General features: G+C 41.7%; 1 protein-coding gene across 1 annotated transcript in view; it reads left to right on the plus strand.

Moving 5' to 3' along the window:
• The window catches only part of T265_14074 (hypothetical protein), a gene marked incomplete at both ends in the record, with an annotated part of 103652 nt that overhangs the window by 37200 nt on the left and 51325 nt on the right, over positions 1-15127 (plus strand). Inside the window, one exon of the mRNA XM_009171917.1 lies at positions 11221-11451. Within this exon, the coding sequence (XP_009170181.1) occupies positions 11221-11451 (231 nt within the window). The remainder of the gene's footprint in view (positions 1-11220; positions 11452-15127) is intronic.

Below are 15127 nucleotides of genomic sequence, written 5' to 3' on the forward strand. Positions count from 1 at the left end.
CTCTATTGGACTTTCTACAGTCGCCAGTAGGGGTTTGCCTGCCGTTAAAATGATGATGCTATTAGTTTCAGATAGCATTCTTTTATAAATGAACAATTACTAGTGTATACTAAGCGTCGATAATTCTCCAGTGCTCTCAAAGCTGACCGAACATACATATCTGGTAGTTCTACCTTGAGAAGATCTGTCTTAAAATAGCAGAAGTGTCAGTCTGCAATGGTGCCATCACTGCAAGATGAAACTGGATCAGACACGCTTCCATAGACAATTACTGGTGTTGTGCAAGCTAGGTGGTTCAGCTTCCTTTACATATTGGATCTCCGTGGGACTTTGAGCACTACATTCAAGTGTTCGTCAATGAATTGTGGCACCAAAGCACTTGGACGAAACAGCTGTTTTGCATTTGCTTCGACAAGTAGCTGTTTTTCGTAGGTTAAAAGGTTTATCATGTTGCACATAGAAAATCTAGCTAGTCGATACCAAGTAAATTAAGATGTGAATAGAACACTTGAATGAAACACCTTGAAGTCGTAAACTGGTAGTGGGCACTGTTCATCCGGACATTTTTCTCTCCAAGTACGATGCATGGTTTTTATAGGACCTTTTATACACAGAACCTAGTTGCGTCCGTCACATCATCACTCAGATGGGTTACAGTTGCTACCAAAATTATTGGCTTATAACGCGAAGTTCTTAGTACACGTAGTGTGAACAGAATTCGCTTATTGATAAAAGCGTATTTCTAGAAAATTTGTAGAACGTAATTCCAGTGTTCGCCTGCTTTTGAGATGGGCGGGTTTGAACAAAGTGACAATATCCACATTTCCAGCCAGTTTAGCTTGCCTCTCAGGTTCCCTAGGACCATTTCTTTGAGGTGTTTGTAAATTTTGACAACTGCTGCGTTCTATACATTTTGTCATATGGTAAGTTGGATTTCGCGTGCACTATTCAATTAAGTGTTAAGTTGTAAAGTCAACAGGTTAGCCAATGTATAACAGAATTCGCGTACAAACATCTATTTCTTCTGTTAGAGTAAAGCCCAAAACAAGAGAGAGTACTAAACACATTTCCATGTTATTGATTCGACCGTCATAATATAAAGCATCTTCATTAAGTTAAAGTGAATCTTCAGCTACGTGTGCCAGTAAATTAATGTCCTTCCGCTGGAAGTCGAACTCAGTGTTGCCCCGTTTCCGTTAATTTGAAAGTGTAAGAAGTGTAAGAAGGGAGGCGCCAGAAGCCTCAGAAGCTTGGCTGGCTTTGAATGGCATCAGCGTGTCAGTAACGAGGCGATTAGAAACGGGTATTCGGTTGTGCAGCAGGCACCTCAATCCGGGAAAACATCTAGCATCACTGACTGCGATGGCTCGGTCATGTGCTACGTATGCCGAAACACCGTCTACCGAGACCAGTGTTGTTCTCCGTGCCTCCTTCAGGATGGCGCACACCGCGAGTTGAACAGCACATGACTTGGCAGAAAGGCGTCAAAGAGATCACAAAGAGTTTGGGTGTTGTTGGTGTTGTACGCCTCCCAGGATGGGGTCCTCGTGACCGCGTCTGTGCTTGGCTGGAGACGTTGCAAGAAATGCCGGCTGATCGATGTCAGTGGCGTTCTTGCTGTCAGTTTCTTTCCAGATTGTCTGATTGAGCGGTTGGAGGTGTAGGCACCTCAGTATGCTTGACATAGTCCAGCACTAGGTCCCCTCCCTCACCCTCTCTTTTTCCCTTCTCTTTTCTGTAGGGCTTTTAATACAATTATATATATATATATATGTATATATGTAACTAGACGAAACTTATGGTTGTACGGCTTGTAAACATCAGTGGCAACACTGATGTTGCTATCCTTGATGATGATGACGACGACAATTTGAAGTCTCGCGAAGGTTTCAGTAACACAAAGCTGGAATAATTTTGATTGCCATCCGTGCGATAAGATGTCCGACAGCAATTTTGTTCACAGAGTTCACCAAGAAAATATCCTCATAGCATTCTGATGAGACAAACTTTATGACTCTTGCCGGGAGTTTTTTAAGTGAGATTTTATCATGTAAGTGAAGCCAGTCTAAGATTGTTTTCAAGCGAATTTTCCACGCTTGCCGTTCTGGGATTGATTACCATAGTCGACAACTTTGTTCATAATCAGAGTCTTGCCCATTTATCTGGATCCATTAAAAATGACCAAAACCTATTAAGCTAGATGTCGTGTTCCACTCTATTTATATTTGAATGTACGATAAACGCAGCAATTTTTGTTCTTTCTTTATTCAAGGCAGAATATTCCTTCGTTGGTCGTCTTTGTTCAAGAGGATTAAAGTATTTATCTACATACGTATACATTACAATTTCAACCAAATATCACCAGACATTTCCTCAAACCACTTCTTGAGGGTTCTGTTATATTTTTTTTCACACTGCTTCGCATGCGTCACTAACGGTGGTCGGAAATTGTTACGCCCAGATAGCGAATAGTTTCCTTCTTCTGTATTGGTCAGTCTGCGAAGGAGAACGCTTTGCTTGTTTTTCACGCATTCTACTTTTACCACAAAGCGTTTTGGCGGTATCCCGTGCGCAATGGTTTAGTTCTAAGTGAAATGGAATGACAAGGTTCTGTGCATAGCCATGGAATAAAAAATTCGGGTACAGCTTTTAATCATCAGATGGAAAGTATCGTACGTCTGAATGCAAACCCATGATACTGAGCTCGTATGATATCTACTAGTGATTTGTCTCGTAAAAATCCATCGATATGTGTATTCATCCACTATATGGATGGAATCATGATCTAGAATTTGCTGTTACCCTTTACTTCGATGGGACTAATCCACCTCCGGTTAGAAATAAATCCGTAGACTGCTTCGTTTTTTATATTATTTAGGCTCATTTGTTCACAAATGTGTTTTCCATGTGATAACCAACCAGAAGTTTTCGTCATTCACAAATTTCAGAACAGTAGATCCTTAAAGAACGAAGTTTTAGAGAACAGTCTTCTCTAAGCATCTAGAATTATTCTTGAACACGTCAACCGTGGACACTGCTAGTGTTTTGTGAAATACGATGCACAGAATAATCGCTCTATACACCGAACCACATTTTAGCAGAGGCACCCACCGCGGCAAACAAACTTGTGCCGACTTCAAAAACCAAGGAGATTTTTTCAAGATATTGCGCTCAGCCGTATGCAATTCTCATTCACAAAAGCTCTATTGCTCTTTTTCCGGGTGTTTTCTATCAACTAGCAGTGCATTTTGGACCAGTCACTAGGATTGGGTCTTGAAAGTTTTCCTGTATTTAAATTTTTCGAAGGTTGTAGTCGAGTTCTTCCCTCTCTGTGGGCAGGAGTAGAGTAAAACACTTTTTCATACCTGGAGTACACGCACCTGGCCATGAATGGTTTGATTAAATATAACCTAACCGAGGTACGTGGAGAGTAAAAATTCTCACTTAGTAAGTGCTCGTTTTCTGAGTGGTCCACCACATCAGGTAGTTCCAAAGGGTTTTGTTCATTACTACAATCCAGTTGTCAGGAACGAAGCGAATGAGGGTAGAATGTGCTCGTGCTCACATGAATGTACCATGCTGGAGTGATTTGATGTAATCCAACATTTTGAGGGCAAGAGATCTATGTGTCTTCGTTATTCTTAACAGATTTAGCTGGAAACATTGAACAAAACAAGTACTGATTTTAGCAGAGAACAGCAGTGAAGGATTGAATGTTTGATCATCGAAATGCATCTAGGTACAAAGAAGAGTATTGAGAACGGAAAGAAAAACAAGGAATTGAGGACGTTCGAGAGTCACTTCGATAGGCTAAATTTGAGTGAAGCTGGCATAATTTTCGACTTTTCCCAAGCAAGTCGTACAGTGGAGCGGCAGTCGTGTTGAAATCCTTGACAAACCGGCTGTACTATGTTGCTCGTCCAGGAAATCGCCGTAGGGAGCGCTTTGAATTGGGAGCAGCATAGTCTTGGATCTTTTCCAGTTTTTCTGGCAGTGTTCTAGCCTCCTCTTGATCCAGTTTATGTCCGAGCAGTGTCACAGAACTCTGGGCAAGCTGCGTCTTCGCTTCATTTATCCGCAGGCAAGCCCTCGGATGCGCTTCAATATGGCAGTCTTTAAGTGAACTGCGTGCTCTCTGCTTCCTAATTGTTGCACCCAACGTTATCGTCTTCGTACACGGCAACGTTCTAGAGTCCCTTCGTTAAACAAAGCATCAAGCGCCGGAATATGAAAGGTGCACGCGGCAAACCACACAGGATTCGTCTACATTGGTATTGGGTGTCCCCAACCGTGAACGCCGTTTTCTCCCGGTCCTGCGCCGTGATAGATGTTTGCCAGTATCCGGAACGCTAGTCAAACACACAACCGGGGATTCGAACGCGCACATAAGTAGATAGTACATTCTTCCAGTACATTCTTTGTGATAGGTCGCTGGGTAGACCTCAGGCGTGGAACTGTTGACACTGCAGTCAGTGCTGCCTGTAAATTTTGTACCGAAAGTGCGTTTCAAACCATGAAAATAACATCCCATTTGTTGGTAACGCTAATTACCAATTCGAATGAACCTGCTTTGTTAATCTGGTGAGAATCATGATTAATTCCTTATTTCTGTTGTAGTTATACACGCGTGCGCAGCACAGCATATATCGTCAAGAGTTGTGTGTATCGCAAATTCTATGGAATAAGCAGACAAATCAAGCGCGCCCTGACCGAGTTCACAACCAGAAAGCTAATAAATTATAGCTGTTACTGCGATTGTGAAAATTGAACAGTAAGGCAGAGTACAGTCATCCTAAAGTGTTGCTTCGGCCGAATGTTTGATTCAAAATGCAGACAGAAGTGGGTACAACTCGACATTCTTTCACACGTTGCAGTGTCATTAAACTTCGACGATGTAGATATCGTCAGTTTATACAAACTGAGTTCTACTGCAGTTGAAGTAAACAAAGAGGCATATCTCGGAACACCTGTCATCACACCTAATTAATTTAGTGGAGCGAAATGTGGGAAATAAACTCGACGAGATTGTGAAACGGACTTCAGCAACGTCCGTGACTATTATTGTCATACAATCACTTACTGATCTGTATAGTATCTGATCATCTGTCAGTTCTGCGTTTTTCACTCACTGCGGGCCATCTGATATGTAAAGCGTGCCAATAAACCTTAAACGGACACACTTAACGATAGTTTGTTTCCGAGTTCAGCCATTGGCGATTCCAATGCTAAAAGCTGTCCTAACAAATGGGGTGTTTCAACTTTGAGAAATAGCAGTTTTTTCTTCTCCAGACGTATGTACTCGATTAGAAATTAATTTGGAAATGATTTACGTTGACGTGAAAAATGAATACTTAGGGTTTTTTATTTCCACACATGGTTGTTCCAGTTGCAACGCACTATGGGCTTTGAAAGATAAATCAACCTGAATTAAACAAAGCAACTCAGGGAACCTTTATTCCACATCGATAAATTATCGCATTATGAAGGGGATTCTGTGGATGTGAATTTCGTTTCAAGGCTGATCTGCGATCAAATATTGTTCAACCGCTTGCTACGTTTGAGCTTGTAAGATCCAGTAGCCCTCCTTGTTATGTAATTTTACTCGTCAGTCGTATCGTTTGGACGTAGTTGCTTTTTTTAATCAGTTAATGGTTGAACAAAGTTTCCCAACAAATGTCAGAGGATTCAGAAAAAGAATTTGTTGTACTGTGTTCGTTAACTTCATAGTAATTCTTGAATATCTATACAGGATGAATATCTTCGAATGAGGAGGCAGTTCTCTGTACTTTTGCGCTTCATAAAAACAAAACTGTCTCGAAGGTTTGGCAACCTTTAAGGAGCGCACAGTTTCGTGTGAACGCGGCGAGTTTAGCTGTTATGAGAAGCTATTGCACTCGTCTGTTTCCGGGCGGCACTCACATTACGTTGCAATCACAGTGTAAAATAAATTAGCTTTGCCTCCAGTACTTGTATGGTACATGTTTGAAGTATGAAGTCGTGGCATTAAATGGTGGATACCATGGTATTTTTGTATTGTAAAACAGGTTAAAGCAGCCTGACGCGGGCTGTTTTTGACCATGTTATGAACCAGTAGTCAAATACTGTCATGGAGCTTACCATCAGAATTAACTAAATGATCACCCCACTCCTGAACTGAACTAACTGGACCTAAGTCACAAGCTGTTCAAGTAGGCTTAAGTTATTTTTCAGTCTATTTACAAGGTGGAGAACACTATAGAATGATGACGTTTATTGCTGGATGGTACCATATCACCACAGACGTGTGAAATTCGATGACCACATAGACGTAAATCATGTTGTTGAAAATTCACAAGTTAAAATTGAGCGGTGGGTCTGCCAGGCTTTACCAGACACTGAACCCAGCTCAATAATGAGAACAATGATAAACAAAACAGATCCTTTTGGTTATGGTGATGGTCCCAAGGAATATCAACAACGAGAGTGATGACTTGTGGTCAGTTCAAAGCAATATTTTGTGTTCGTCACGTGACCAAACTGATAAAGTTGTCTGAAGACCAGATAAGATTATGCTTATACTAGTTTTGTTTCTTTCAGTCTGACCCACCATACATAAGGCATTGAGGTATGCACACGTCTCAATCCTACTTCAAGTTCGCCCACTATGACCCTCAGTTGTGAGTAGATCGATAAATAAAATTTGATATTGAGGTTACTTATCGGGAAGTTTTGACACGCTAAAGTGGAACTTGTCTTGTTTGTCACAACAATCCTGATTGAACCACCTAACAAGTTCATTTGAGCCCAGTCTTTGAAGTCCTCTGGGTATACCCCAGCGAAACATCTCCCATGTATTTCAGATTGAGAAAAGTACATTTCTTTTATGTTGTCTGCTTGAACTTAGCTGGAGCATACATGAGGTAAACAAACTACTCCTGGTATTTGTTTGTTCGTAGTATCTTTTCAAAGACCTGACCGAAAAGTAGCAGATGTTTAGATTTTCTTGGCTCCGTGAAATAATGTACGTACCAGTGATTACCTTTGTTCTGCCAAAAAGAAACTGAGAACCTTCTGGTACTATATCGTCCTGGTAGTTTTATGGCTCATTGAAGAGTTCTAGTGCCAGAGGTATCCAAGAAGGTGATGAAGTTGTTCGTTTTGATTACGCAAATGAACCTAAGATTTCGGTGGTGAGTTGAGGAATACACCTTACTTGAGCTTGGTCGTAAGCGATGACAAATATTTTGCCCATGTAACGTTTATACAGGTACAAACTGTCGATCTTCTGCACTGCTTTTAACTTCAGTCTTTCGCGTAGGGTTATACCTAGTAGGCTACCTAGCTAGGTCATCAACTGTTGAACAGGTTGCTCCTTAAAAGTATTTTGCACAATAAATTAAGGTACTTTAAACCTAATGCATTACTCATAAGGTTGCTGAAAATTCTTCGACAACCGACAACCGGTTTTGCCTTTCTTAGAGTTCATCAAGTAGGTGCACTTCCCCAGTTTTCGTCAACCTCATGTTCTACCTGGGCCCAAATTACATGAAATTAGCGAAATACACTCATTTGCAAACAGATTTGGTTTTGCGAGAGGCCCACCTGGAACCCAGCTGATTCTATCGTTTGTGAGGTTTTCAGGCAACTGAATGTGCTGCACCAGGCCGCCTCATGTTTCAGTCGCCTCAATTCTAGAGTATGAGAACCGTCAATTTTAGGGGCTTAAACTTGTGATTTCTAAATAAGACAACTCTTCCTCTATGTCCAGACACTTCGATCAATCTGGTCACGTTGGTTATATCAATCTGTTCCTGTAAAGTGACCACGAGTCGTTGCTTCCACTGTTGGTATTCTCATAGACCATCATCATAACGAAAATAAAACCGAGCCTGTGGGTTCAGATGGACCTGTGTAGTTTTTCATGGTTCTCCTTACCGAGCTATGCTTAGTGTGAGGCCTGGCCCCGCCGCTCATTTTGACTTCTGAATTCCCAATAGCATGCTCTAGATCCGTCTGTGCTCCGCATTTCGCACCTCTGTGGTTGATAAGTCTGTGTGATATGGTACCATCGAGCAGAAAAATTCACCTGTTATTGTGATTTAGATCCCTAAAGAAATTATTTACATGTCCTACCACCAAAATGAACTATGGAAACCGGTACCGATCCGGGCATGTTAGCTCTAGTCGGTGCCGCTAATCAGCTCACTGAAAGATAGTTATAGTTCACACAAATTTAAATATCTGGCTAAATTTCGCCAAGCTGACTCAATTGTTTCTGCTGTCAGTTGGAGTTGTTTTGACACATTTAAATCCCACTGCGCGAATTCACTATGTGACTGTCATGTTCTCACGGGCAAACAAAATGGTTCCGGTGGTTTTGGTTTTTCACCACGTAAAGTCTCTTACCTAGCCTCACGGGGAACAGCGTATTTCTGTCACAGCTGCGGGAGCTGTAGACTTAGTCACATCGCTAAAATTTTTAACGTCTCACTCGGGGTACAACGATGTCTAATTTAGACGCGTTACGTGTCATTCATTACCCATCGTGTACCCCTGTGGTCCGTACTCACAAGTTCCTTGTTGGGTTTCGATTTTCTTGTTTCGCCACTTGAGTCTTAAATTGCTTGAATGACAGCAAACAAACCTTGCACCTTGAAACGTATTAACAGAGCACGGGTTTGATATTTTTGATGCTGTTGACCGAATATAATTAATAATGTAATATAATATAATGCATCCACTGAAGCAGTGCTGTATGCCACTGGATTAGCGTTACAATCTATTCTTAGAAAGAACATTCTGAACACAGTCATAGGACAGTACCGATTTCAAATCTGTGAAAGTGGGATAGGAACACTCTAAATGCATGGTGAGCAAGATTGACGGTAAATGCGCTCTTGCCGCAGAGGTCACTATTGCAGAATAACCGATAGCTGCGCCCCATATTCTGTCAAAGTATAAATTGATTTTGAAGATAGGTTCAAAGCGTGCAGTTTCTCTTTGTCACCATAACTTAAGAGCTTTAATCACCATTGCAGCTTCTTTTTGAATTAGTCTATTGCGATCATATTATAATATTACCTAGGAATCCTTAAATGAACTATTCGGTATCTATGAAAACGATTTCAAAAAGTCCTTATGAGTTCTACTTTTTACCAAGGCAATTTTCGTTTGATGGACTAGCCAGTGAATACCATTTTAAAATAAAAATAAAAGTAATACAAACTTACTGTAAGAGGCATATTTTCATGAATCCTTGTTTCTATGTGATGGGTCCCAACTTGGCGGACCTGGGAGATGGTCATCCCCAGATTTATAAGAAAATTTACCAACTAACCCAGTCCGTATAGCATCATCAGTAGACAGACCAACATTAGCTACCAGTTTGACAGCCACAGCCGCTTAACTCATTAGTGCAGGACAACCGGAGGCACTGAAATCAGGAATCCGCTGACTAGCCAGACTACTGACGGGTTCACCCAGTCGCCTGTACTTTGATCTCAGCGGCGAGCCATTCATGGCATATAAATCACTTGACTAAACAACCCTAGTGATTCCCGGTTCGAATTAGAATTGGCAAAAACAGTTAAACCGGTTGATAGTTAGTCTCCATCCCAAATAACACTCTTCAGACATTTTACATTAAACTTAAATGACTCTATCCTACAGTTGAAATCGCTTTCCATATTTTGTTGCTGTGCGAAATTTTCAGATAGGTTTGGATATCCCATGATGGCAGGAGAGTAATGGCCTAGAGTATTTCAGAGAAGCTCCAGATTAATTCGAGGCCTTGAGGTTCAACAACCAGAATGCTTCCACATACTAACATTCTACCATACATGTTTTACATTCTGTCGCAATGATCTTAGAACCAGGACTATAAGCATTTATTTGATACAAATCGATCACTTGGAACTGGTGTACCACCAAAAGTGCGAATTTGCACCAAAATCTAGAGCAAAGCTTTAAAGCGCGTGCTTACTTGATTAAACTGTAAGAAATAGCAAGAAGCCCATAAGAGCATTTTATCCATTTTTAGCTGAAAAGTAGGCAGGGCAGTTGAAATACACTGAGACTAAAGCAACATTAAAAACTGGCAACGTTTTTGTTGACTGGGGCTGGCCAGCTTCATAGCACTCAAATAATAGCAATGCGCTTTAGAAAATAGTTATTGGTTCGTAGTATCTTCCAGGTCTGTGGACTAAACACAGTAGAATACAGTTTCTTGCAAACACCACTGTTCTTCAATATGACATGCCTAAAACGAAAACAGAATAAAAAATATCATTCGCCATTTTGATGTCTACAGATAACCAAGCTACTGAAGGGTCAAATAAATGTCCTGTCGATATTACACGGGAGAAACAGCCACAGGATTTTTTTCAGGTTTGTCCTCAAGGCGAACAAATTACTATTGGAACGGAATGATAGGAATATACCAGTATAAAACCGGTTAATTAATCTGCGCCATAAGGTGATTGGTCCGATCTATTTTCGGGGCTCGTTTTTCATACTTCCACCTCCTGATGTCACGTCCTTGAACGGTTACATCCGTGAATTCTCTGTTTTTCTGGTAGCACCATTACCACTTGGTATATCTTAAGTGACTTTATCCACTAGTTTATAGTGAAAGAAAGAATGGCTATGTAATTTAGTCGCGGCCTTGATAATCTCGCATTGAAATAACGCACGGCATTCTAATTAATTTAGGGACCTTATTCGGCTAACTGGCACCCAACCAAACCGAAACTTGAACTGCCAACTAAGTCCTGATTAATTTGTTTTTTTTTCAGATATAGATTTAATTTGATCGTCCGAAGAAACATCCGGTTATTCTTTTTGGTGCTAACCTCTTGTGAAGTGTTCATAGTCACATCACTCTTGCTTGAACTGTCGTCCTCTTGTCCTGGCGTAACTATTCTGGTGAGTACACACCTGAAGGTGGAAGCACTGGACGCAAGTTTTGCGCTTAATAGAGCTCATTTGCATCGCTTATCCGATGGCCCTGCCGGGGTTTGAACATTGGATATCTGAAATGTGAGGCAAGCGTGTACCATCACTCCACCAGCGCACGTTGGACGAATTTGAATTTTTACCTGTAAAATTCTTTGTAATTTGGCAGGCAGTTTCTTGTACCGAGCGAAGCGAGAAACCTTTACCTATTACTCATCTAACCGAATACAAATGTCTTTTCAGGGTCTATGTTGGTCTCGCTCCGTTCTTCTCAAATCTCCAGAACAGATTATTTTACTCCAACTAACATTCAACTGGAAAATTGGCCAACATTTTTCATGAAGCAACATTGGCCAAACGATGATCCAGGCAACCCATCATTTGTTGGTTGGTTTGTCTCAAATGATAGCAGAACCCCTGAAGCCATCCGAATGTGTACAAAAGACTCAAATTCGTCCGTGCCTTGTCCAACATTAAGTCATACAGAATTTCGATCCACTCAGCTGCACACGGATGCTCGTAAGTAAATTAAACGCGCTTTAATTTCTCTGTTTAAATTTGTTCTGTTATAAAAATAGTTGAATCATAGGACTAACTTTTCTTCCTATGAGTTGTTTCAGACAACTGCTGATTTTCAACACAGGTTAAATCTGGAGGAATTGGACTCTACTGCCCACGGACATTAAAGGTTATACAACATAAAGTGTTTGGCGTGTACTCAACCTCTAATGCAGTGCCATGTATCATGTATTCCCACGTATTTACCTGAAAAACGGCAAGTTGCAGCTTCTCAAATGGTTTAACCATCAATAACGTGTAGCCTAATCAAAGAACGCAATTACGGACGTATATTTTCTCAGGAAACATTACTGTACTTCATAACCAAAGTGAAAGCTAATCTGTTTTGGGCTTATGAGCTAGTAACCTCGCTTACGTTCAGTTTAGGAGCGTGTGCATATAGATCTCCTGAAGTTTTTCCACAATTTAAGAGTCTAACATCGATTAGCTTTATTATGTTATGAGGTAGTCCATAACGGTCTATAAAGACGATTTTTGAGAGGCGAAAATGGTACAATTGACTCTAGTCATAGTCAACTCTAACAGCCTTTCATTGTCCCTACAGTGACCCAGCTCCTACGGCTCACCCTCCCCATCTAACAAGCATCCGTTGATCTCTGGTTACTAAACCGTCGGAAGTCTTGTGCAAGACCGTCCTGGCGCACCCATCCGATTCAGGCATAGTGGCTGTTACAATTCCTTTCGACCAGATACCGCGCGTGTGTTGCTCTCCAAGTATCAATACCAGATCACCCACTCTTATGTTTCTTCAATTATGCCGCAATCGAAGCAGTAGAAGGTATTCTCTCAGTCAGCGGCGCCAAAACGTGTCAATTGATTCTGCCTCTACTGCTGACTATATCGGTGCCGTAGTCCTGAATCTTCATCAATACAGATGAATGATATTCGTGGTAGGAATGGATGGTTCGGGGTCAATATATCAATGTTATCGGGATTAACTAGCACTGGAACCAATGAGTGGTTGTTCGGCATTCGTTCCACGTCCGTTAGTTATGTCGTCGGTGATTCTTCTGCTCCCAAAAAACCTGCACTTAGAACACGTTAAATCGATTGTATCATCCTCTCCCTAATGCCACCTTTGTGTCTAGCATAAGGAGATTAAAGTGCCAGAGAATTTGTCATTGTAACGTTTTGTCCTTTACTTCGTTGCAATCCACTTCTGCCCCAACGAAATTGGTGCCTCTATCACTGTACACCTCCTGTGGAGTTCCTCGTCCATTGATGAATCGAGAAAATGCCATGAAGAATGAGTCATTGGATAGCGAATAAGCCACTTCTATATTTATCGCGCAGGTCTGTAAGCATGTAAAAATACAGCTATACTGCGTCCTCGTAATACGGCTTTGAAACAGCCCGAACTATTCGAGACCTGTCGCTGCAAAGGGGTATTCTCGCCTTACTCTGGCGACCGGGTGATTCGCCAATAATTGGTCGGCTGGGAAAGACGACCTTACTGTGGATTCCATGCATCTCCTGATGAGACGCTCCACAACTTTGGTAGCACCTATACCGTTGTCGTGTAACTCCTAGAGTATGTGAAGTACCCATATGACCTTCAAATTAATGATGGTGATTAGAGATGCCTCCGCTCCTTGGTGATCTGGGAGGATTACAGGGTGTCTTGTAAATCCTGACAGAGCGTGGTTGCCCAGTTGACGACCCACACATAACGGGCCATTAAGAAAATCGGATGGAACTTGTTAATCGGCAATTTCGTACGTGGTCCTTTACGTGGTTTCGAGTCCAACCTGTAAGTTGTACTCATATCGGAGGGAAAAGTTTTTAGCTGAACATACCGCAGTATCGCTTGTCGATATCGTTCAGTTCGTCGGGTCATGGAGTCTTCTTAATTTCAATACCCTTATCAACTCTTCTACTGTGGAGGTAAGATTCGAACCTGGTTTACCAAGCTACCGCTTGCCACAGCCTCACCCATGATAAATGGTACGTCAGCAACACCTCTGTTGGAAGATCAGTTGTCACGGTAACTAAAACTGTGGCGGCCGTCTTCATCTCTAGATCTGTGGGCTTATGATGAAGATGTTCGATGTCAGTCTTGGGCCACCGCTGATCACCGAGCTTCAGGTACTCAGGGCCTTGTATCCAAAGTCTCAGTAGCTGAGAATGTTATCTGTTTGCGCAGATGGAAACCGCCCCTTTTGAACAACCTATACAGCTGGTCGACTAGTCTACTAGTTTCATGGGCAGAATCGGCCTACAACAAGCAGTCATCAAGGTAAAAGTTCTTCTTCAGGACTCTAATATTGTTTGCATCGAACGATTCACGGTTGTCGGAAAAGTTTGCCTCAAAGCAAACGTTGCGCAAAATGGCAAGAACATCTCTCCGAGCAGGTGACCATTGAGTTCGTAAACATCCGGGGTCTGCTCTGAGTTACAGCCGGCGTGCCACAGAAAGCCTGGTGATACCCTATCTGCTGACTTCAAGTGATCTTGCAAGAACATTTTTTCGATGTCTGCAACCAACGCAACATCGTCCAAACGAAATCGTAGCAAAACTCTGGTGATATCATTCGTCAAATCTGATCCGGAATATAAACAGTCATTCAGCGATGGTTTTCTAGTTTTCGCCGCAAAATCTACTACTATCCTCACCATATCCGGTTTGCGCGGATTAAAAACAGAATGGTGAAGGGCCAATCGACGTACCACAGGCTGACAGGTCAGGACTCTGCTGACGTAGCCTTTGGTCTCGTGTTGACCCAGTTTGTTTGACATGTCAAGGATTAACAGTTCAGTGAGCCTACAAATGCGTATCAAGTCCATTAGGTAGACGCAGTAAACAGCAGGCTCAGATAAGGGAAGGGTTTGACCGGGGGAAAGGAAATACTCACATCATCTTTTATGAGGATGGTGTGATAGAATGTCCAATAAGGTAGTAAAACGGGCAACTAAGCTTTGGTTTATTCATGAGGTCTGAATCCGTCTCCGGATGAATCACCGGACATGGTGCACTCCATTAGTTAGTCACAAGCGTGGTATAAAAATGAGCAGTAGGTTGAAACCAACATAGTCACTTTTGTAGTGAGGAACCTCCGCCTAGGGCAACCCCGTAACAAGGGAACGACAAGTGTACTCTCAAGACTAACCATTCGTTTTATAACCCAAACGTGTTTATTCATTTTCCTTCGCCTTTCGACAGATTATCGGTCTTTTGGTATGTAATGTATGCCTAATGTATTTGTGCGGTAGAGACTTCTAGGTTTCCAGGCAAGTCTGTCTCAAGATGAGCAACTTGTGATCGTATATTCAGCATGCTGTTGACAAATCAAAAGTTGAGGAGACTGAGAGAAGCCTTTTTCAACATTTTATTGGGTGTAAAAAGCTAAAAGCTCACTAGGTGTGTTTTAAAAGCCCCAAATTTTGGCTTTCTGGAAGGCAGGGAAACACTTCAACGCATTTAGAAGCATATCCACAGCTGTGGAGATATAGGAATTACAAACGTGCCTGGGATTTAAGACAGACGTATTTTCGTTCGATTGGTGGTATTTCTTGACCAGTCCAACAGGATTCTATCCTGTTACATTTTTCCACGCTGTTGATCCATGGCCTCATATATATATATATATATATATATATATATAGTTTACAAAACACC

This window comes from Opisthorchis viverrini (genome assembly GCF_000715545.1).
Source record: "Opisthorchis viverrini unplaced genomic scaffold opera_v5_139, whole genome shotgun sequence".
In the NCBI taxonomy this organism is placed as follows: domain Eukaryota; kingdom Metazoa; phylum Platyhelminthes; class Trematoda; order Opisthorchiida; family Opisthorchiidae; genus Opisthorchis; species Opisthorchis viverrini.